At 46.1% G+C, this 23781-nt stretch overlaps 1 protein-coding gene across 1 annotated transcript in view; it reads right to left on the bottom strand.

Moving 5' to 3' along the window:
- Window positions 1-23781, bottom strand: part of LOC119392807 (uncharacterized) — a 93672-nt gene that overhangs the window by 44631 nt on the left and 25260 nt on the right. The window contains exons 2-3 of the mRNA XM_037659759.2: window positions 3379-3425; window positions 2457-2554 (exon numbers count right to left, since the gene is read on the bottom strand). Of these exons, the coding sequence (XP_037515687.2) occupies window positions 2457-2554; window positions 3379-3425 (145 nt within the window). The remainder of the gene's footprint in view (window positions 1-2456; window positions 2555-3378; window positions 3426-23781) is intronic.

Genomic DNA, 23781 nt, shown 5'->3' with positions numbered 1-23781 from the left:
GGGAAACGAAGTCGTCGTAACTATGAATGAACATGTTCATAGAATTAAAACGCCGTTCCGTGACGAAGCGAGGTCGCTCTTGGCAACGTTCGGCTGGGCCGCTGCTGGACATCCCCGTGAAATAATATTAGAGCGTGCCAACGGAAGTGTTTCTCTATGAAAGCACTTGGCCATTTTGTTGGTCTCTGTTCCTGGAGTGCGTATATCTTTTTCTCGCGCTTGTGTATATGCGAAAGAGCGCACGTACAAGGAATGCCAATTCATTCAACACATTTTATGGAATCGCGCAGTTGAACGAAAGGAAGAAAGCCTGACGCACGCCCTCACGGACGGCTTCCCCTGAAGAAGTGTCTAAGTGCCCCCACATTTTCGTAAGTAAAGGATGGAAACGGAGGGAAACACAATGCGCTATGGAGGTTGAGTTAACAGGAATACGGTACCTCAAGCAGGACAGCCGACGTTTCGATATGTGAACATTTATTTGTCAAAGACACCTTTGCCAAAAATAGGCCCATCTATCGAAACGTCGGCCAGCAAATCTGAGGCACCCCACGCCTCCTTACACAACCTCGATAGCGCATCACGTGTTAATGTGGTGCAAAGCAAAACGTATGCCCGTAAGCATGTGGACTGCAGTAAAGGTTCTCGATTCAAGGCATGCAGTCAGGTTTACTTATTCTGATCCTCAACTTCCTTTGTCCGCTTCCTTTTATTTTTTTCAACGTTCCGTCTTTCCATTCAGTGACCAGAAAGCAGCATTACAATCAACACGCGGACAGGCTGTGCACGTAATCCGCAGGATTCCAACGCCGTGCCTACCCCCCCCCCCCCCCCCCACACACACACTTTCGTAAGAGTGTGCTTACACGCGGCCTTGCGCAACATATAGTTTCTTTTCTTTTTACTTCGTTCTTTGAGAAAGTGCTGCGCGGCGTCGCCCTTGAATACTAAGAGAAACCTACATCATAAGCTTACCTCAGGAATTACAAGGACTGTCCGAGCGAAGCGAAGAAAAGCGTTAAAGAATGATCCTAATGTTATAAAACGGCAGGGATCCCTTACATCCGCTCGGACATGGATGACTGTGCTCCTCGCTTCGATGCGAGCCAAAAATGTAGCGCACGCAAGGTCGCCTTTCAAGCGGCGCATCAAAGATGAACGATGCGCCTTGGCGGCGGAATCGCCAGGTTCGGTAAAATATGCGGTGAAGGAAACTCCGGATGTAATATTTGATATCTTTTAAACATCATATTTTTCCTTTTTCCTGTCATAGTGCTAGCTGATACAGGTCGAGACTTTCTCCACGTCTAATAATGCATTCTTGTGATCTAAAAATGTACTGACCCGTGCTAGTTGCCACGGAGATAAGTCGTGGACAAATTTTCGGCAATGTCGACATCCTTGTTGCCCCGGGCGATTAGGTCAAACATGCTACGCGTGTCCGCTGAATAGAGCACAAGAGACGCGTGGAATATTCCTCGTCACACAACGGAAAGTGCAGTCTCTAACATATCGCGATAGTCAGATTTGAAGGAGTCAACATCAGTCGCGGGAAATCTAATAAAATACGTTCTAAGCGAATACGTTGTACCGGCACTGGTGCTGCACTGCAGAGCAAGCTGCGTTTGCTCTGGGTTTGTTCTGTGTTCTTGTCGTTGTTGTTCTTGTTGTTGTCCACGGCACGTAGAGGAGTACGATGCCTGAGCCATATATATCAACTGTGCACGTTGTTGTTGTTGTTGTTTAAAGGCGAAGGCCTTAGATGCCTCATCAAACGCGAAAATTGGCCGCTGGCGTCAACGTGAGTGATGCGAAAAATCAGCATCATGTGATGACGTCATCGTCGCTTGGTCAAAGGTTGGCCGATCCTGGAGGCAATGCAAAACCGCTTGATGTGCCGAAAGCTGGCAATGCCTCTGATCCCAGAGGCAAAGCAAAAACACGTTAGGTGCAGAAGGGGGAGGATGGATCGATGCAACTGACTGCGGAGAAAAAGAAGATGGCGTTCGTTTTCAGTAGTCTTAGCCAAATGCATAAGGGACCTTGTAACTGTTGTTGTTGTTGTTGTTGTTGTTGTTGTTGTTGTTGTTGTTGTTGTTGTTGTTGTTGTTGTTGTTGTTGTTGTTGTTGTTGTTGTTGTTGTTGTTGTTGTTGCACAATGTCTAAGCCATATATATTAACTGTGCCCATCGCCAGCACCCTGCAGGTAACGTGCAGGTAACTTGTAACGTGCATTGAGTAGCTAACCAGAATGAACACGATTGCAAGAGGCATGGGGCCTTAACCACGGCAGGAAGACGGTGTCCTTAACCGACAAGCGCGAGTTTCAAGTGGCGCCGAGACACGTTTTATTCTGGCCAAGAAAAGCAGCAAAAGAGACGCTTAGTATACGCTATAAAAGAGAATCATCACGAGCGCAAATATACGCGCACCCGCCGAACAACGAGCTGGCTCACCGGCTTGGGACGGCGCCGTGTACTTCTTGTAGCTAGAGCCGAGGACGACAAGTTTCGTGGTCGCCTCATCAACGGTCAGGTTTGCGTACACGTAAGGCCTGGAGATAAAAAAAGGAAACGACAGGAAAAGGCTGAGAATGTAATTAGGGGAAAAAATGAGGCTATCCCGGATATAGGACAGGCGCGCGCGCGCATCTCACTTATTCAACTGTCTGCAGAACCTTTGACCGTGATTGGGCATACTAATTTCTACGCGGTGTGAGGAGGTCAAACGACGGACTAAGCTATATGCTATATGCACCGGGCATTCGTTGCTTTCCCGCATAAGGTACGCAGCAACGCTGCATCTCAGAGATTTCTTGCATGACAAACGGTAACGTGTGGCCCTTGGCCTCCATGTAGCTTCCAGGAGAAGCTGTGCTTTCCGGTCAAGCTCGTGTGTATCCCGTTCTCTGAGGCGTCTAACAGATTAGCATTCATTGTCTATTTGTAGCTTTGCGGCTCAACGGAAACTCTTCAAGGTGAATGGTTCTAAGCAGTGAAGTAGCCCGAGACAAAGCTCGTTAAATAGAGCCAAAGCTCGCGAAACAGTCTCGGGCCTGCAGCGTTGCACCTGCTGAGCGCGGAATTGCGGGAATTACGGCGATGGCTGCATTTTCACACACGCGCACACACACACACACACACACACACACACACACGCGCGCGCGCGCGCGCGTACATACCTACATACATACATACATACATACATACATACATACATACATACATACACAAACGCGCTCGCGCGCTCGTATATATATATATATATATATATATATATATATATCTATATATATATATATATATATATATATATATATATATATATATATATATATATATATATATACGACCTCTCTCGGAATATGCCAGTACTTACCAAGTAACTCCAAGTACAGCTATCATGAAGTACTTTTCGCCACTCATCTGAAATAAAAGCCAAAACCATACAGTGACCAAGCCAAGTGCATACAAAATACTAGCAACAATCACAAGCAATAAACAATGCAGGCGTGTAGTCAGAGGGAAAGTGGAGCAGATTGCGTGGAGACATCGGAACATCATTCGAAATATTGTTGATTATTATTGGAAGGGCCTCTGAAGTGAGGCTAAAGAAAGCTGTGTATCCCCACTACTACGCACGCCATTCAACATCGGTGCACGCTGCATTTCAAGCGCCGGGGCCCTGAAAGCAGCTTGCGTACGTAGGCCTTTGCGTTCCTTCATATTCTGCATGGGTGCAACTGGGAGTAAAAAGGAACGCAAGAGCGTGCTACGCAGGCCGCTTGGGGTACCCGGCACAAAGATACTCTAATATTATCTTTAAAAACTTGTTTAAGCACTGCTTGGCCTCTTCACGTTCATACAGAAGTGGATGCAAACATGCAAAAGAAAGAAATACACAACAAGTGACGAAATGAACGCTAATGTGTTGATAAACAAGAGCTCTTACGCACAAGCGACGTTGTCCTAATACAGCGCTAAATACCAGACAGTACAGCCTACACATACAGTAAAAGATAGGAATCAATATATGACCTAAACTCCGAGTCAGTGCTTTCTGCGACAAAGTTATGCTTTTTTGAAGTTTCGTGTAAGCACACACAATTAAAGAAAAAGTGAACTAGCGTGCCGTGTGCTTGATAAATTATACGCATTATTGCAAGCGTAGAAATACCTAAACACTCCCTAAGACGACGCTATATCTGCATACAAGTTAGAATAAAAAATATATAAGTGTACATAGACGCATATATTGCTTCAATTGAACGAAAACAGTGGCCGTACTATTTGCCTCGGGATAATTGCCAGCTACGAGATGATGTCTTTAAGTTCTCCCTAATTCCTTATTTTTTTAAGCCATTTCTGTTTCTTCTCCTCAGAAAATATTATCGGTACAATGAAAAGCGCCGGCCTTCCAATATCTGCCCCGCTTCCAATGTTTATCCCAGCCTCTGTTCCATCACTAAGATTATGCTCATTACCGTCAAGGATGAACAAGATAACAAGCAAGAAAGCCTTCGGGGTATTTCTCGGAATTGTTTCCAACCGCCGGTTCCCCAGTCGATAAACTTCAAAAGAAAGCGTAGAATAGTAACTACTTTTTTTTTTTTTTTTTTGAGAACGCGAGCGAAGAGGAACAAGACGTCGGAGATGGCAAATGCAGCGCTCGTGCTACCTTTCAAGTCTAAACTTTATCTTCCTTGTCTCGCGAGCTACGTCCGTACGAGCTAGAACAAAGGTTACGGCCGTAGCCCGCAAATTACTGACACTAGAACGTCTCTGAAACTGTTAATACTATAAACAACTGCCATAAATGAAAAGTTAAGACAGAAAACCGTGGAGAAATGGAAACTTCATCTCATCATTTACATTGCACCCTCCTTCCGTATACCTGCTGCCTGCGCGAGCCACCGAAGAAAATCATTTCCACCTGCCCTCGGGGCTTTCACGAAAACTACAATTATGCGAGCAAGCGCGCACACACGTCTGTTATTGTTTCTCTCTCTCTCTCTCTCTGTGCATGTCTTTGTCTGGGGGTTCAGTGTGGGTGTATGTGTGTGCCTATGTCGGTGTGTGTGTGTGTGTGGTGTGTGTGTGTGTGCGTGCGTGCGTGCATGCGTGCGTGCGTGCGTGCGTGCGTACGTGCGCGCGCCTGTCTCTGCGCGCGGATGCCCGCGACGCTCAATGGCCAATTATTATTACATCCCAACATTTTCTTGAGACCGTGCAGTACGGTCAACTGTTAAAGGGAACACACGAATTATCGCCTTTCATGTTGTCCCCCTAACGGCAAGTGGATGTGGAAACACTGTTAGCGCACGACACTAGTCTCTCAAAAGAAGTCAGATTTGTCAACCACCAGTAGTCTTATGCAAATATAAGCGCAAATATAAGAGAGCGAAATGTGGACATACCCTGCGCGCAAGTGTTCCCTTTAACAGTGTACCCGTCTGTACATAGCTCGCAGTCCTTTATCAAGGCGTATACGAACAACCCAATGTTTCCTTAAACTTTGTCGAGCGCCGCAACGTAACTATTATTATAGTTTCTCAACATTGGTAATACATAGTTTCGTTGCGTGTTGAGGGACTGCAAGCTTCTATGTTTTCTATACGGACGTATGCGCCTCCGCTATAATCTTCATGCGTAAATGCAAGAAGCAAACGTAAAGACAAACGAAACATCATTAATTAGATCGGCGCAGAGATAACTGCATTTTTTTTTTCGTCTGAACTTCAAGAGACGATGCGTGTGCTTCACGTCGGCGATTCTAATGGTATAGAGCTCCCCTGCGATAACTACAGGAAATGAGTAACAAAGTTTGAAGCGAGTGCGACATGGTCGACTGCCCGGCGATGTTCCAGAGGTTGTTATCGCAATTTACTCTTAACTTAAGGGCGACAGCGCGGTTCGTGTTATGATTCGATGCATCAGCAATATGCTTCTTGTCCTGGAGTATTTAACAAATGTACTCAAAATATCTTCGACATCATATGCTGTAGTTATAACGACATAAATTATCATGCCATTCATTCCAAATTTCCTTTCGTTGTTTCTTTCTTCTTTTTTTTTTCTTTTTGTAGATTCATGCTCCCGTTGAGTGCTTTCACGAGAATCAAGCGTCAAATTGCCTAAGTGCAGCTCACTTTTCCAGTCATTTGATAATGTCGAATAATTGCGCCCCATTCACGTGTATGACTTTAATGCTCCGATGCATCGAGTTCCTAGAAGGCTCTCGATTCTACATTTTTTTCTGCAAAATTAAGAAATCATTCAAAGTTCGTACGCATGAATTACCTTTACAGAAGCGATTGCAAAATGCGGACCAGGCATAGTATACACTCGCTCAACAATTTCGAATTCACGATATCATGCCCTTAAGGGATAACATTTATTCGAGCTATACATATGACACGAACCTTCAATGCGCGACCATTACCATTTTTCTAGATTACAACCTTGAATGTAATATTCTGGCGACCGGTATCGCAATACAGAACTTGTTGCCGCTATACGCACAACGACTTACCGTGACGCTTGCTCGTGTTCTTGTTCTGAAGCAAGTGAAATACCCACTACTGGATATGCCCGAGAAGTGGTTGCACTACCGTTTAAGAAGTGAGAATTTCTGGATAAATGTGAAGCTTAGATTATTGAAGTAAATGTACCCGGAGTTCCCAGAGTACCATTAATTTTTTTTTTAATTCACTGGTTTTACGTACCAGAGCCAAGATTTTATTACGAGTGCGCATTTCAATGGGGGACTCGTGATTAGTTTAGACCACCAGGGGTTCATTAAGCGTGCGCCTATAGAGATCTCAGTACACTGACGTTTTTTTTTTTGTATTTCACGCCATTCACAATACGGCCGCAGTTGATTGATTTGAAACCGCGACCTCAAACACAGCACACGAGGCCGAATATATCAGGGTATCGCAGTGGGTAGCCTTCAAAAAGAAAAAAAAAAGAAAGCTGCGGACGTTAGATGAGTATTATAGGACAGTCTATTATAGGAGAGTATTATAGGATACTAGGATTCATTAAGAATAACTCTTCTAATTGGCGCCAGGAGGACTTGAAAAAAATGTTAAGGCCATATGATCCGCCCGACTCTTGGCCGATTCCCCTGAGTGGGTAGGCGCCAGTCATCCCAGGAGTATCATCATCAACCCGACCATCATCATTAAAATTGAACGGGGGTCGGGAGTTGAGGCAGCGGTTGAGGGAACTAGTTGAGGTCTGAGAAATCAGCAGCGAGGAACGCCTTCGAAAACTTAGCAAGGTGTTCTTCGGATGTCACGGCCAAACTACAAATCGTAAGAAAAAGCACGTTCCTATGCCTGCGAGCAGTCCGTGGATTGGTTTGTTCATTGGTTACTCTTTCGTAATGGCACTCGTCCACAATAAGGGACTGGCGAAGATGCAGAACGACATTCTTATCTATGGTTCTCGCTTTCGAATGAGCTTGTTATATATATGACCCATTTGCCATAGTTGCTTAGTGGCCACGGTGTTGTGGTGCTGAGCTCCAAGTTGCATGTCCGACATCAGTCCCGGCTGCCGTACTTAAAAAGTGTTTGCAGCATTGTTTTCGTAATATTAAATTTTTGCAGACCTTAATGATGTCCGCTTGCATGCTTGATATTTCTTTCTTTACTCGTCTAATTTCTTCGCGATGAATTTAGAGTGGATACAGATTAACAGTGAGAGAACTACAGTGGAATGTGAATGCAGTACTGGCGTACTATGGCAATAGACCATAATGTATGGCAACATTTGCTTTTGTAAATAAATAAATAATCGAAACGGAACACCACGAAAACCACATCCCAAAAACATCTTACGCTGGAATCGTTCGTAAGAAAATATTTCAGCCAATCATGATGCTGGGAGTATCATTAATGATGCCGGTTGACCAATGGCAAATAGCACCTACGAACCAAAACCTGTGAATTCGGCCCTAGGATATTCCTCCACGCATGGCATATGATGACCTGCAGCACCTTATAAGAGCTAACTTTTTTAATGCCCAGTCATGACGTCATGACGCCGTAGTTGAAAGTATAGCTGTACTAGTAACACTTACTCAACGACAGTATAGAGGAAAGAACGCGAGTAGTTTCGACCGAAGTTAGAAATAACGATCGTACCTAGTGGAACAACTAGTAAACCAAATATGTGGACCAACTTCAATGAGGAACAAGCACTGCTTGGAATCATTATCAAGCAAGATCGACTACAAGCATGCTGAACAGTACCCGAAAACTTAAACACCGGTCATTAGGGGAAGTTAGAAGCGCGTCTCGAAATAGTTCAGAACAGGGGTCTCAAACTCACGTCAGCTAGAAGGCCGCAGTCACGAAATTTAGTGCCGTGAGGGTGGGGACAGTGAAGAAGGCTGTAGCAAGGGGCGGGGTGGGAGGGGAGGCAGGCTTGAACAAGATGTCAGCTAACGTTGCTATTTGAAAGAACGCCTTTCTCATATCTCATCTCCTTCCCATCTCTCTAAAGGGCATTTGGCGTGAGGATTCGAGAACCATATCGATACCGATTTCCAAGATGACTAAAATCTGTACGCCGATTCAGAAATACACAGTTCTTGTTCCACGGTTATGCTGCAACACATGGTGACCGCATGGTGGGCCTCATGAAAGAAATGCTTGGGAATAGTCACGTCTGAGTAGCTCATGAACATACTTATTAAGAAAATAAAGAAATCGTGGGACGAAGAGAGTCACGTGCGGGCCGTGGGCCGCTAGCGAAAAATCAGCGGGCCGCGTATTTGAGACCCTTGGTATATAGAAACACAAGACAGCCGAAAAATTAGACAGTCCTTTTCTAGCCCATCCCTTACTCTCTCTCTCTCAGTCACACACGCGCACGCGCACACACTCTTACACTAACAGCCTCGCATTGAAGCTGGTCCTCTAAGTATACGCCAAATATATTTAAGTATCCTGACCTTTTTGGCGCAAGTTCAGTGCTGTTCAATCAATTTCTTATAACCATGAAGGTCATTTTGCTGCTGTTGACAGTGGTCTAAGGTCAAGGATTATTAAGCCTTGATTGAAAAGGTGCTTAGACGTGAGAGGCTCCCCTTTCCTAGAGCGAAGCGCGAAGGACGTTCCGAGATCATGTGCACCACGTTCTCAGCAGGATCTCAGGGTGGAATGTGTACGATAAACAGGAAGCGCTGTGAATTAGGAAAATAAGTTAAATGTTCTACGCTCGCTTTAAACATCAGAGGTCGCCTATGCGCGCGCACTTGCGCCGGACTGGCCTTTCGTCTGTTTTGTTTCTTTTTTTTTTTGCACGCGTGAAAGGATGTCGTCGTTGCAATGTAGTCTACCGAGAAGCTACCCCCTGAAGCCCCCTCCCCCCTGCCTTTTCTACGAAGCGTGAGCCGGCCCCACACTTGATGCTTCGTGAACCATTAAGCCCGTGTAGCGCTTCTTCTCTCTGTCCTTTTATTGCTAAGCATTCGTTTTCATCATGAGTTGTTGCTCATTTATTATTCTCACAGCAATTTTACTACATCTCTGTAGTTTTATAACTGTTACGCACAGTTAGGTTAGCAGTCGTACAAGAACGATTCCAGCACTTCGTGCACCTCTGTACACAAACAGCTCGCTCGTTCACTCACTCACTCACTCACTCACTCACTCACTCACTCACTCACTCACTCACTCACTCACTCACTCACTCACTCACTCACTCACTCACTCACTCACTCACTCACTCACTCACTCACTCACTCACTCACTCACTCACTCACTCACTCACTCACTCACTCACTCACTCACTCACTCACTAAATGAGACATCTAAGCCCATCAGTTAACAGCAATAGCTAATAAATTGGCTCCATCCAACCCTTGTCATACCTGCTTCATCCAACTTCACTCATTCCTGCAACACTGCAAGGTTTCGTCGGAAGAAGTCGTCGCCAAATTACTCCTCAAACTTTTGATCATTCACTTTTCAGAGGCAACTTCACTTTCAACGTGATGTAATTTATAGCTTGTATCAATATATATCTTGCTCGCATTGACTAATACGATAAAGATACATTAAAATCTGACACCACCGACGGTGATCGCATGAAACTACGGCTGCAGGGTAATACCTATCCAGGTTCAGTGCTTTGTGAAGTGTAGCGCTACCATCGGTCATCGTTGCCGTCAAACATTCGTCCCCACTGTCGTGACGTCGTCATATTTATAATTCGCTAAGTAGATAACGTAACGATGGAATGGATTGCCATCACTTCCAACGCTGTCATCGGCCGAGCTATTGATGACCTGGATGAAACTAGTTTTCCTTGAGAGTGACCCATACCAACCTTCTCTTTTTCTTTTCGCCGCCATCTTGTCCTCATCCGTCTTTCCGAAACGACACCTGCCGCACACCCAGTCAGCGCAGCGCACTATTGGGGTTGGTCTCTCTACGTAGCCGGATGCTTATCTCAAAACGAAAAAAAAAAAAAAGCACAGCGTCGACGAATTCAACTGCACCGCGACCCTGTCGACGAATGGTGCCGACAGGCACCCTGTTACGATACTGTTGAATCCCATTCATGCGAGCGCAAAGCTCTTTTCATCGCATGCGGCAAGACGGAGACGTGTTATGTAAATTCGCATTCACGGAGTTGTGCCGTCGACCTTGAGGCAGGCTAGGGGTCCGTAGTTATTTGTCCCTTACCCGTCGCGCCCGTCGCACTGAGGTGGGCGGTTTTCTCCACCGCATGCCGTGAATGAAAGCAGAAAAAAAATCTATATAAGCAGACAGTCACAGCCTATCGCGACGCACAAGGTACGAAGAAATAAGAAGAACGGATTACTGGCGTTGCTCGGAGAGAACTCTTTCGGCATACGAACGAGTAACTTGTTTCATGCCCGTTTCGGAGAAGAGATTCGCTCGCTGTGCCGTGCAGGAAGAGAAATAAAAGGACGACAGTGTGAGTCGCATTCGTGCGATCGTCTCTATCCTCGCACCCTCCGTTTTGTACTGCATGCTGGAAAATAAAGCGTGAAAAAAAAAATAAAAGGCTCGTGGGGTTGGGCGAAGGAGTCTGTAATCTCCTACCTCGGTCCCAAGGTCCACAATCGCCGAGCAGCTGAGTAAAAGTGAAAAAGCAAGACCGGCGCCAAGGTGAGAAGAGAATGCAGCGCAAGCGATGCGGCGGCAAGAAATAAGACCAGACAAACAAGATACAGGGGGCAAAAATGTCGCCGTCGCGCCCACTCCTGGTAATTCGAGCCGACTACGCTCTAAGCCCGATTCCCAGTAGCGCTCAGTGCTGCCAGTTCTGGGCATCACACGCGGGCAGTGCAGACCCAAGCACACTCAAAGCCTGATCACATGCGGCTAACCATACATGCCATACAGATGTCTTGTGATGCTACTCGCATATGTGGTTATACGTGGTAGAGTGATATATGGCCTGCACTCATGTGTGCGTGTTGGAGGGAGATGGGGCTCTTGACACCTTCCCGCCGTTCCTCTTGGGAGATCTAAAGCTCCCCAAAACCTTCTAGAAATGTCATACGAAAATCAAATGATAGTTGCTAGAATGACCCTGGTGCGTGCTGGGGATGCATCAGATTCAGATGTGATTGCGACCCATGACTCAAACTCAATCAATCGATCGATCAATCAATCAATCGATCGATCGATCACTCAATCAGTTAATCTATCTATCTATCTATCTATCTATCTATCTATCTATCTATCTATCTATCTATCTATCTATCTATCTATCTATCTATCTATCTATCTATCTATCTATCTATCTATCTATCTATCTATCTATCTATCTATCTATCTATCTATCTACCAAGTCAGTTTATTTGCTTCGAACTAAGTCGCAACTTCCACATCGCTGCATGTAACAAAGCGCTGTGTGCAGCACAGGTGTAAAATACCGAGGATAAGCAGTCAGTATGAGCACTTCTTGCTCCGTGCGCCAAGGTCGTTTACTTCCCGCAATGTATACTTTTTCAATTGTTCATGTCGAAAAAAAAAGGAAAAAGCGCCACCGTTGCTCCTCTTATTACATCCAGTACCACGCACACGATAAGCAGCTGAGTTAAAGCATAACGCTCAGTCCTTGAAACGTCGTCGGCGGAGTCTTTTCGAATCTATGTAATGTGATAGCATCACCGTGAAAGCTTGCCTCCAGCCACAGAAAAACCTTTGCTGACGCTTCCAAATCACGTCGCCGGCACAACTGGGTATACCAGAGTCGATGTAGGACGTGTATATGACTCGTCGACCGTAGATGTCAAAGAAGGGTTGGTGGATGGGCAGCTACACATCAGAAGAGCCTAGTGAATTGTGATGCCGGTGCGACGACCGCACACGCGTAATCACTGAGTAACTAGCTCGGTGAGCAGCACCGGTACAGATGATGCTGCACAAGGAAGCTCTGCCAGAAAAGCATCGAACAGGGCTTAAAGGTTTGATCAGCTACCAGCAGAACAAGCCCGTGAAAGAAAAGTCACGCTGTCGCTTATGCATTTGCTTAAGACGACTCGAATGCGAAAGAAATCGTTTTCTTTTTAGTCGATCCTCCCAACCAGCCCCCGCCTGAAAGCTTTCCGCGCCTAACGCGGTTTTGCATTGCCTCCGAAATCGGAGGAATCGGAAGCTTTCTGCATCTCACGTGGTTTTGCATTGCCTCCGTGATCGGCCCACCTTTGACCAAGCGACGCTGTCATGTAATGACATAATCATGTGACGTCATGATGACGTCATAGGGCGACGTCATCCCATGATCTTTTTTTTTATCGCTTGTGTTGACGCCGCCGACGGTCGCTTTTCGCGTTTGATGAAACATCTAAGGCTTTTGCAATAATAAAATAAAATGTCGTGTAAGAAAACGCTTAAATGCTGAACGACGTTTGTAGGAGAAACAATAGCGTAATATCAGTGAGAGAGAGAGAGAGCAAACCAAATGCAGAGAGATTAGTCAGACAGAAGTTCGGTCCGCTACCCTGCACGGAGGAAGGGAGGAAGAAAGAAGGATGAAGTAAGATACTTCATGCACACAGTAAAATGAAAAGCGTCCCTATATAGTGCGCTGTATCCTCTATCAATAGTATGCTACTTTTATTCATGCTCCTATTGTAATTACACTGTTATGGGGTTGGACAATCGATCGATTAACTGTCTAATAAATCGGTCAACACTTTAATCGCAACTATTTTGTTGATATCTATTACCTAGTTGAGGCAAAATGGTTGGCTTCTCCACGTGTGGCCATTGTTTATGCAAAGAGAAAACCATCGACCTTTCACGAGGTTGCGAAGGATTGATAAAAGAAAACAGCATATGTTTGTGCATGTATACTCGCGACATGCATACAAGCTGTCGTGGGCCCCACGCAGCGCCATGGTTCTACAGACGCCGAAACGTTCGTTTTCCCGTCGTTTGCATCGGCTTACGTTGCGCGACAGAGCCGGAAGCCACTCGGAAGCAGTTGCGACACTTCTTTATGACCAGGCACTACGGTGAATAAAAGGCGTTTTAGTGAGAGGTCCAGGCCTGTTAGCCGTTAGTGACGAGAGGGGGCAAGCACATACCGAGAGGGAAAGCATAGCATAAGCCAAGCATAGGCGAGAGTGAAAGCCTAGCATAGAAGAGTTGGAAAAGTTAAGCGAGGGTGAGGGCGTGGATTAGGAGGAAGCGAGAGAGTAAAGCATAGTAACGCAATCGAGTGTCAAGGCAAGGAATGAGTGAGGCGACGGCGGAGGACGAGAGAGGTCAACGGGAAAGGGAAGCGAGGTTGAGGTTGAGGATGAGGAGAAAGGTAGAGAGTAACGCATAGTAAGGCGACGTCGGACTTTCGTCACTGAGGCTCTTCTTCAGCTCCGCTGTCCATTGGTGTTTGCGATAGTAAAGCCACGCCTAGAATTTTAGGGGCGACGCTCCTTAGGGTCTCGGCGTGTCGACGTGCGTCGGGCATCGTCGTCTGCTGTCGGGACGGTCCATTTGCTTGAGCGCAAGAGAGGGCTCCACCACCTCAGCGCTTGCCGTGTGGCGAGAGAGAGAGAGCGAACGGCGCGCGTTGACTATGGAAACGCTCTTTCTGCGATGAACGCTAACTACCAGCTCGCAAAGAACGAGAACGCGCCGTCGCCTCTGAGACACAACGCCGACGCAGGCAGCGTCTGCTAGCAAGTTTCTTGATTGAAAAAAAATCACAGCATATCCACGGGGTGAATGATGATGAGTGGGGCGAAGCTACGGAGGGAATCATCTGTAAACCGTGAAACTCTTCCGTGAAATGCGCCCAGTACATAATATAAAGAGTGTGAAACATCGTGTATATATTAAACATCAAACTTTTATTGTACTGTTGGTTTACGTGGTCCCTTCATTATCACTTGTGATCGGTGAAATGCAAGGAAGAAGTCCGCTCCCGAGCGAAAGAGCGCCAAGAGCGACCGCATTCCCCGCTCGCCCTGTGCGAATTAAAGGCAAGGCTAGAGGGAAGACAGGACGCGCGGTCCACGACGCGAGGTCGGTAGCATGCCCAACGAAAGCCAACGGAACGCGATCGTGCAAGTGCTCCGGCTTCGCATCGCCTCATGGTTCCATTTAGCGTCCCAAAACCAAACATATTGCTCAAGGTGTGCCTTGCGTTTTTCGTAGAAATAATTTCTTTATCATGTACATTAAGACGAAAAGTTGAAAGCTCACTAGAGTGTATCGCCCGCAAAGTATGTCTTTTAGTGTGATTTAACTCTCGTACGGCAGGGTCCTCGCGCCGTTGCCGGTCCACCTCGCCCGTTGACGATCGGGCGAGGTGGCTACATGCAACTACTACTACTACACTTTAAGAAAAACATCTGGCGTTCTTTCGTTCTGCTTTTACAAAACATCTGGCGTCTTTCGTTGGTTTATTTCATCAATCAACGGCGTTTTGAACAAAATTTTTATTGTTTAATCACGCACAGGAGAAATCTCACCAGGCACTACCTTGGAGGTAAACAATGGCTGCTAATGGCAATGAGAGACAGAAGAAGTCGGCTTTTAGCTAACACTTACACTTCTACTTCTACTAACGTTTCCTACTGGAACATGCCAATGGCTGCTAATGGGGAATGAGAGACAGAAGAATTCGGGTTTTAGTTAACGCGCACGCTGCGAATTTTTTATTGTTCAACAACGCACAGGATAAATCTCCCACCGGCACCACCTTGGAGGTCAAAGCGTAAGACTTGTTACTCACTACTACGACCACGACGACTACGAGGGACGAACGGGTGCCGCCTTAAGGAGCTTCGCCCCTAAAACCGACTGCTCGCGCTGCACAACCGTTCACCGGTCACCCCGTGTATATATATAGGCACTGGATCTTGACCTGCAATGTAGTGCCGGTGGCAGATTTCTCTTCTGTGTAGTTGAACAATAAAGATTCGCAGCGTGCACGTTAACTAAAAGCGGACTGCGGGTCTCTGTGTCTACTCTTTGTTCTGTCTCTCATTGCCCATTAGCAGTTATTTTGATGTGGTAAACACCGGCACACACTGTGTGCTTCGCCCCTCCACAGGTTTCACGTTAGTGGAGTTGAAACACCGTTCCCTACATCTTCGCCCCTCCCCAATTTTCGACCTTCACAAATCCGTGGGCATCACTTGTGTTTCCAGTTAAAAAGAAGGATCGTTCGATTGGCTTCTGCGTTGATTAACGGCGCGTAAATAAGGTTTCTCGGAAAGACGTGTACCCTTTGCCCAAGATTGATGACCCCCTTGATTTTTTACGTACACCACCGCAGTTCAGAAAGGCTACTCAAGTAACGAAAGGCTCGATGACATGCCAAATGGCTACTGTACGTAGATTTTCAGTAGTTAATGGCTACTAATAATAGTTCTTTTTTATTTTTCATCAAGAAGATGAGGGAGGCTGGGAGAAAAAATTGATAAGCATCCTGAGTAGCTCTCCGGAAGTACAATTTGGCGAGTATACAGCAAACCGTGATGCACACAATCAAAATCAAAAAGGGACTTCTACGGCAGTGAGAAAAACAGCCTTATCAATAGATAAATAAACAGCGAGAAAAAAGATTTAAAAAGAGAGAGAACAGCATTATCCACAGCAACTCAAGGCATTTTCATTGGTCATAAAGATCAATAAGAACCCATTGAAACAACTTACATTGCTAAAAAAACACACCACACTCGTAACTACGGAATGCAGTGTTGAACTTCCACAGGTGAAAACAAAGTAACATGCATAAAGTTTATAAAGAAACAAAACAATTATGCTTATGGGCATAGCACAGGGTTCAGCGCCAACCCTCGCTTTACGAAGACGAAAACACGTGCGGGGCTTTGAAGCCATTGAGCCTTTCATATTGGCTTGCAGCCATTCCTGGCATCTCGGCTTCTGAGCCGCTGGAATTCCGCATTGCACTCTACTTGAATGACGACTGACATGAGCCTTGCGCGTCGGCTCGCATTTCTGAAGGCGTAGGCGGATCGAAGGAAAGCCCTGGCGTCGCACTCAAAGGACGGAAGGAACATATATCTCCAGGAAACGTCAATCTCGACTCTCCTGCAAAGAACTCTCGGCCAAACAATGCAACGCAAAAGGACACAGGACTAGAATAGCAAGAAACTTACGTGTTCGCTTAGCTTCTTTTAGTACAATCTCTTGATTTTTTTTGCTCTTTGGCTTGCACGATTTTGATATGGTAGATCCGAAATTCAAGCCACCTTAATTTTTTTTCTTTTACCTTCTTCCACGTTTTTGCAGGCAGCATTTCATACTGGCTGCCTTTTCTACCGTTAAATCCCGCCACAGTTTTCAGATGTCGAAAGACGAGCTTGTTTACAAGTAACGTGAACAGCCTCGCTTTCGGTCAAAAAGAAAGCCTGCCAGCGTCAGTTCTGGTTTCAGTCCCTTGTGCTGCTTGACAAAAGGCACGCGAACGCAGCGCCTTTATTCTTTTTGACAACGGTATCAAAGGATAAACCGATGCGTCTAGTTGCCAGAGAGCTTCTTTGCTGTCTTATTGCTTCCATAACTTGGTTACTTCGCGTTACAGTCAAACTTTGGCACTTCATTCATTTTGGAAACAGGTTTGAAGTGAGACTTCAGGGTAGGACGTCAAGTTTGGCAGATGCTGACGGGACAAGAATACACCTGTTCTCTGGTTACGGTGGTTGTGATGCGGTTCATTCTTATTTGCACGAAAATTTATAAGGGAACGAACATTAGAGCCAAGATCTACATAACTAAGGCAAAGAGTGGCACTCATTTCACCTAGGGTTGCTGAAGGCGTTTGACCCAACACCAACAAGTGTGAGAACTGGTAAACACGGTGGTATTGTCGCCAAGTGCCCTACCTCTTACTTCAGTTCTTGAGTGTTTATAACGTATATCGCTAGTTGCTGTGAGAGCCGATTATCTAATGGGATTGTCATAGCAACAAGGCTGTTTGAATGGGTTTGACTTGCGCGCTGGACGGCTGCCCAGATTATCTAAGGCCGGTGAAGCCATCCTTATCTCTGGAAACATATAAAATCTTCAGCGATTTAATCTAAACCACAAGCTTCGCAAGCAAGTGCCTACTACGTCTGCGAGAAGGAAATGCGCATAAGTCGCTAATCAAAACAAAATCAGACTCTCTTCATACAAATACATAAAAAAGTTGGAGGACGCTTGAACTTCACCTCAAGAGCAGAACGCGAAAGCGTAATCGGGCCCCGTTCGCATCGCCTTCTCAATAAGTAGCCTCGCTTCGCTTCTAGGTGGACACCTAAAGTATGCCGCAAGGAAAGGAGCGTCTGTGCGAGTAACATTGGCCGTTTAACACTATCCTAGAATGCCTACCGCAAGTACAGTTGCGAAGTGCTCACTACGTCATAATTCTTCCTTTTTCGAATCAGCGAAGCACCCACTAGGCGTGCGTATAAGGCAACACGCGAGCTTACGCAGCTTTTCACTTTGTTGATGCTTTTGCTGATGATGATCATTAAATACATTTGAACGCTTTGTCATGGGTGGGCCTTTAAGCCCCTCACTCGTGCTATTCACACGTCTTGACGCCAGCGCGATTCTACGCTTCTGAAACGCAACACAGCATGCGCATTCCTCCTCGCATTACATGGTATTCTTATCGGATCTATCTTTTTTTTTTCGGAAGCAGTTCCAAGCAATGACGTGGCTCTGTGGTAGAACACCTGCTTGCCACGCAGGAGGCCTGGGTTCGGTTTGCGCTCAACCCGAAGTTTTTTGTTACTTATTTAGGTATTTGCATTTATCTGGAATTTTCGCTCACATACGACTCCGACACCGAAACCGGAAGTTCCGCGAAACGAGCTCTTTAACGTCATAGCGTTAATGCACGCCTTCGATTGAAGACGAAAAGAGGGAGTAAGCAGTATCATTAGCCTTCTTGCCAATTTTGGCGTGATTATTGACACAGATGCTCGACCGAAGTCCCCGAACAAGCAGCAGTCATCGCGTATACGAAATATAAACAAACAGCGCGATTAACTTGCCAGTTCACGGAGTAACATGCATCAGTGTATGTCAGTGATACCTCTGCACTCGCGTTTGCAGTGGGAACTTAAACAAAAGTACTTAACAGCTCCCATAAAAAAATTCCCTCGAAGTTGTCGCGTTCACGAAATAATCTTAGAATTCATTGAAATGACAATAGCGTTCGACTTGACCCTTTCACATCTATACCTCCTATAACAGATGCGAAAACATGACATTAAAACCTGAAATATAAAAGCTCTTTTCTCGTGGCACGCTGGATCGGTTATCCGAGCTCCAATAGCAAGAACAGCAGCGGAGACACGAAGCGCTGGATGAAACAGCGGGGGCCTTACATGAAACAACGGCAAGTACTGCCGCTAAATTGGCAAGCCGGGTTAGTCCATATTCTGCGCAAATAAAGAACACTGTACATTGCTGGCAAGCTATACATAAGCTCCCGTGCAATACGATCGTTTCCATGACTGGTGAAAAAAGTCTGTCTTCGGTTACATATAGCTTAGGTCCGTCGCGGTTATTGTTAAGAAAATTCACCTCAACGAATCAACCTTCTCTGAAAGCTGCAAGTAAAAATTCAATAGCACGACGACGCAATATTTGCGAGAGCGAGCACGCGAAGTTTGATTTAACTACTTCCGCGTTTCAGATGTAGTCACGTAAGGCTCTGAATATATACACACATACACACTAACTCGTGCTGTCCTGCTGGCAAAGGGGCTTTGCTCAGGCCTGGGTTTATAACTGCCGACCCACATCGTACATTTTCTTATGACGCGAAGTCGTTCGTTAAGAATTAAGCGAGTCAGCGGGGGCCTTAGTCATATGAAGTTCCCGTGAGACCATAATTTAGAAAAATGTCAGGCTTACTCTTGCATACTGGCGAAACCGCAGCGATGAACCTATACCAAATGTAGGTCGCCCAATATAAGTCTATGGCACAATTTCAATTCTTGCTGGGTCTTATGGCAACTTTAATTGAGGGGTCTTTGAGAATTGAGTGTTGTTTTAAAGGGACACTAAAGTGATACAATGAATCGGTTTTGAATGATAAATTGTACTTTTAGAACTATAATGTCGTTAATTTCACCATCATAGGTGCATTAATAAAGGAGAAAATGAAGTTCAAAGTTTCATTTTTAAATTTCGCGCCAAAATCTCCACGCGTGACGTCGCGGACATCAAAGTGTATTTATCGTATTTTGGAGCCATTGACTCAACAAAATTCCTGAAACTTGGTATGTTAACTACATGGCCCCCTCAGAGGACAGTGTACTTCATTTTTACCGTTTGGGAACTACGCAGGCCCTAGTAGGCGCCGTCAAAATATGTGACGTCACGATGAATGGTGCGGAAACTTCAACGTGGCGTCGCGATCCACATTTTCTTTTTGCGCGATTTCTCGCTTACTAAGCGTCTTCTCGCAGCAAGCGTGGTGTTTTTGGTATCGTGGAAGAGTAATTTTACTTATACGAGAAAAATCTTTGTGCTCTTTAGTGTCCCTTTAAAAGGAAGCTACAGGCGGGAAAAGCAAGGCGGATTTAGTTTGCCGTAACTTTAAAATATAGCAGCAGTCATTCTGAATATGAGAATGAGGCTAACATAACTTCTCGGAAGCTTTCTGCCTTGTCGTCGGCGTCCCCGGAAGCATGCGTGCGTGAGTGTTCAATTTTACTTTCGAAGCATCGCGTGTTGAACTTTCGGAGATAGAGTGACAGACTGTATAATGAGCGTATGCTATGGTTTTAGAAAGTATAGCTGCAAAAGCTTGGACCAATACGGAGTTGCAGGCACTTTCATCCGCAGCATTTAGAGCGCTTCTTCAACATTTTACTTGCTGTTTACTCAAGTGTACACCAACGCGGTATACACATATTTTTTTTCTGCGCAGAATAAGCTAGGCTTGAGCTTCACTTATTCGCGTGTCTGCATGGTTGGTTTCTCTCGGTCCGCAACCATCGATTTGAGCAAAACGGCTCTGAGTAGTAACAATGATACTTAGGTGTCTTATAGCAAAATAACCTTATAGTAACAGGGACATTATGATTTTTAAAAAAAAGAGAGTAGATTCCGATAGTCTTGTTCAGAGAAAAGATTCAGATAGACCGTCGGCGACGAAGAGGTCGGTCGGTCCGTCGGTCGGTCGGTCGGTCGGTCGGTCGGTCGGTAGGTCGGTCGGTCGTTTGTTTGTTTGTTTGTTTGTTTGTTTGTTTGTTTGTTTGTTTGTTTGTTTGTTTGTTTGTTTGTTTGTTTGTTTGTTTGTTTGTTTGTTTGTTTGTTTGTTTGTTTGTTTGTTTGTTTGTTTGTTTGTTTGTTTGTTTGTTTGTTTGTTTGTTTTAGGGTCGAAGAGAAAATACTGCGGCCATCAGGCGATGACGGGAGGCATGATATCGGAATGAATACTGCGCTTGAACGACAGTTATGACCGCTATGAAAGCATCGAATATGACAATGCGGCTGATCCGACTTAGTATGGAGCCCTTCGAGTCGTCTTATAGGTGAATGCATAAGAGACCCTGTGAGTTGTAATTATGCATATACGTGCCGAAGATAGAGCGTACGAACCGAAACTTCTAATAGAAAAAAAGTGCGATCTCCGCGCGCTTCCAGCAACAAGGCTTTCACGGTGCACAGATCGCCGGCAATGGTCCAGAACTGCTACCGGCAGTGGCCGTGCGAGCGCGACTTTTCACGGAGCCCGCAATTGCGCTCACGCCCAACTGCGCCGGAGACCGCGATGACGAGGAGAAAAAAAAAGAAAAGAAACAGAAATAAACCGTGGAAAGGGCACGAAAACACAATATGGAAACGGTGCGACACGGACTGGCGCTTTTTGTTCCTAAGCGCGGTATAATCTCGTTTCCTTGACAGGCGTCGTCGCCACAGTGCCCGCTCCAGGACGAGAAACGACGCACAACAAAAGAACCGCCTTGCCCCAGCGAGACAGGTGCCAACGCAAGGTGGATAGGAAACCGCGCTCGGCCCTCCGCCGCGCACGAAAAGTTGCTTCCGCGCGGTTCGCAAGGTGCGCGCGCTCTCAGTTTGATCGGAATGTAATCGTCAGCACGAGACTCGAGGTGAGTGAAAGGTCCAGATGCGCGATCAGTATCCGGTCGACTGTCGGCGCCGTCTTGCGAGCCGCTATACGTTTTCTCACTTGTTGCGAGCGGTTGCGCACTGTTAACGGTAACAGGGAAATCAGAAGTGCTTGAAAGCGGGTGGTAAACGACGGGTGGCAGTGCGTGGTTTGTTAATTGTTTCCGCATACCGGAGAAAGGAGCAATAGCTTTTCGCTATACTCTGACACCAAACTTCCAACGCTGGCAGTCCACGAAAGTGTGAGTTAGAATGATCTGTATTACGGGCAGCCTGAGCGTAAGGCGCCACGTGCATTCAGTGCACTTCGAGATATTCTTGTGCAAGCAATCTCAGACAGCACGTAACGCGCACATGATAGATTTCACTACTGCATCATGGAAACTGCCCGTGTATGGCTGGTTGGAGAGACGGTTTGATGCGCCATTTAAGTGGCATTCAGATGTCCACTTTCGGATGTTTCTTGGAGGCTATTGTCCCGAAATAACAACACTTCCGCCGCCAAAACAACAATACCTATTGGCGTTCTTAGCTAGCATCAGCTTAGCTTTTAGCGCCAGCTATTTAGCACCACGATTTCACCCATCCCCTTCTTCCGAATTCCTCTTGCGCACGCTTCTCTTCTTGCTCACTCGTTCATGCTTAAGATGTGAGCAAAGTTCTCAATGCGCGCTGGATAGGTATAATGATCGCGAAACACTTTTGTAACTGTCATGAGCACTCTATTCAAGGCTACACTACACATATGACGAACATATAGCGTCAATGTGGCGAGAACCGCTGATATCGTGGTGCCGCGAGACAGCATACGCTTGCGTTGTGGACGTGACGAATTCTGCGTTCTGCCAAATGCTGGCATTAGTATCGCCTAACTGCCCTTGCACGTCTGCCAAGGTTAAATTACAGACTCGCAAATGCGTTTTTCTCTATTTCTTTACTCTTTCTTTCTCTCTGACTTATCGGGTAGAGGTATGGACACCTCTCCAATGAGCATACCATACGTGACAGGCCAATACATCGACTATAATCGGCCGAGCAAAGTAACGCTGCTTTAAGCGTAAAAACAGGACAAGTTCAGTTGAAGTGAAATGAACGCGGTAGCAGCAGGAACCGTTCAACGCACGTTCGAGCGTAGAAGTTCAACACTAAAACATATGCACAAAATATGCACGAAACTGCTCCCGGCTTTGCACAGCTCTTGTGTGGCTGTTTTTTTTTTCTTTCTCTACAATGTGATAACGTCAAGCCAACAGCTGGAACAGTACATTTCTGGGCCTTAGCTTTTAAAGAAGAAAGTCAGGCAGCAGGCAACAGAAATGGGATCCTGGATATCCAGTTCCAGTGTTGTGTCAGTTACATGTGAGAAATGTTTATTACGTTGTTTTTGTTCTCTGTGATTTTTTGTGTCAGTATAGGCATGGTGAAGCCAATAATCGGTGCTTCGTAAAGCCATGGCTGCAAGCCGTAAGCGTCCATCGTTTGTTGACGTTCACAGAACCCTGAAACGTGTTGCGGAATAGCAAGTGGCCTGATAACGGGCTGCTTAAACCTGGCACGCAGTCGAAATGAAGGGCTCGGTGTACGACAGGGGCGTAGCCACGTTAGGGCACACCTGGGCCCGTGCCCCCCCCCCCCCCCCCCGAAATTTTTTTTTTGCCATAGCATACAGAGCAGAAAATGACACTCGACCACATCTGCCTGCTCGTCCCCACTACAGATCAAGGAGGTGCCCCCCCCCCCCCGAAAAAAATTTCTGCCTACGCCCCTGGTGTACGATGCAGACCACCATTCGTTCATTCGTCAGGGACAACCTCCCAGCATAGAAAATACAACGTTCAATGCTTCACTGATCACACTCAGCCGCAGTAAACTTGTCTCACGCGCGAAACCGAGACAAACTCCTGCATAGATGATGTTGCAGAAGCATCCCGGGCACTGCACACGTAGCTTCACTTTCTCCGGCAGCCTTTACCATTCAGGCAGCGTATATATCGCCGCCTCTCGAAAGCACTTTCCCGTCGCATTTATCGGCCAGGACCCGAACGAGAGCACGGAGCAGTCAGCACGGCTTATACCGGGACTGTCTTCCTCCTCACCCTCCGGAATCGAATCGCGCACCAAGGACAACGATCCTTAGATGACAACAACGTCACTGCTGCATCTCCACCAGCTGC

Source organism: Rhipicephalus sanguineus, chromosome 5 (genome assembly GCF_013339695.2).
Source record: "Rhipicephalus sanguineus isolate Rsan-2018 chromosome 5, BIME_Rsan_1.4, whole genome shotgun sequence".
NCBI classification, from domain to species: domain Eukaryota; kingdom Metazoa; phylum Arthropoda; class Arachnida; order Ixodida; family Ixodidae; genus Rhipicephalus; species Rhipicephalus sanguineus.
The sequence above is the reverse complement of the archived record's forward strand: the minus strand, read 5'-3'. Positions and strand labels throughout refer to the sequence as shown.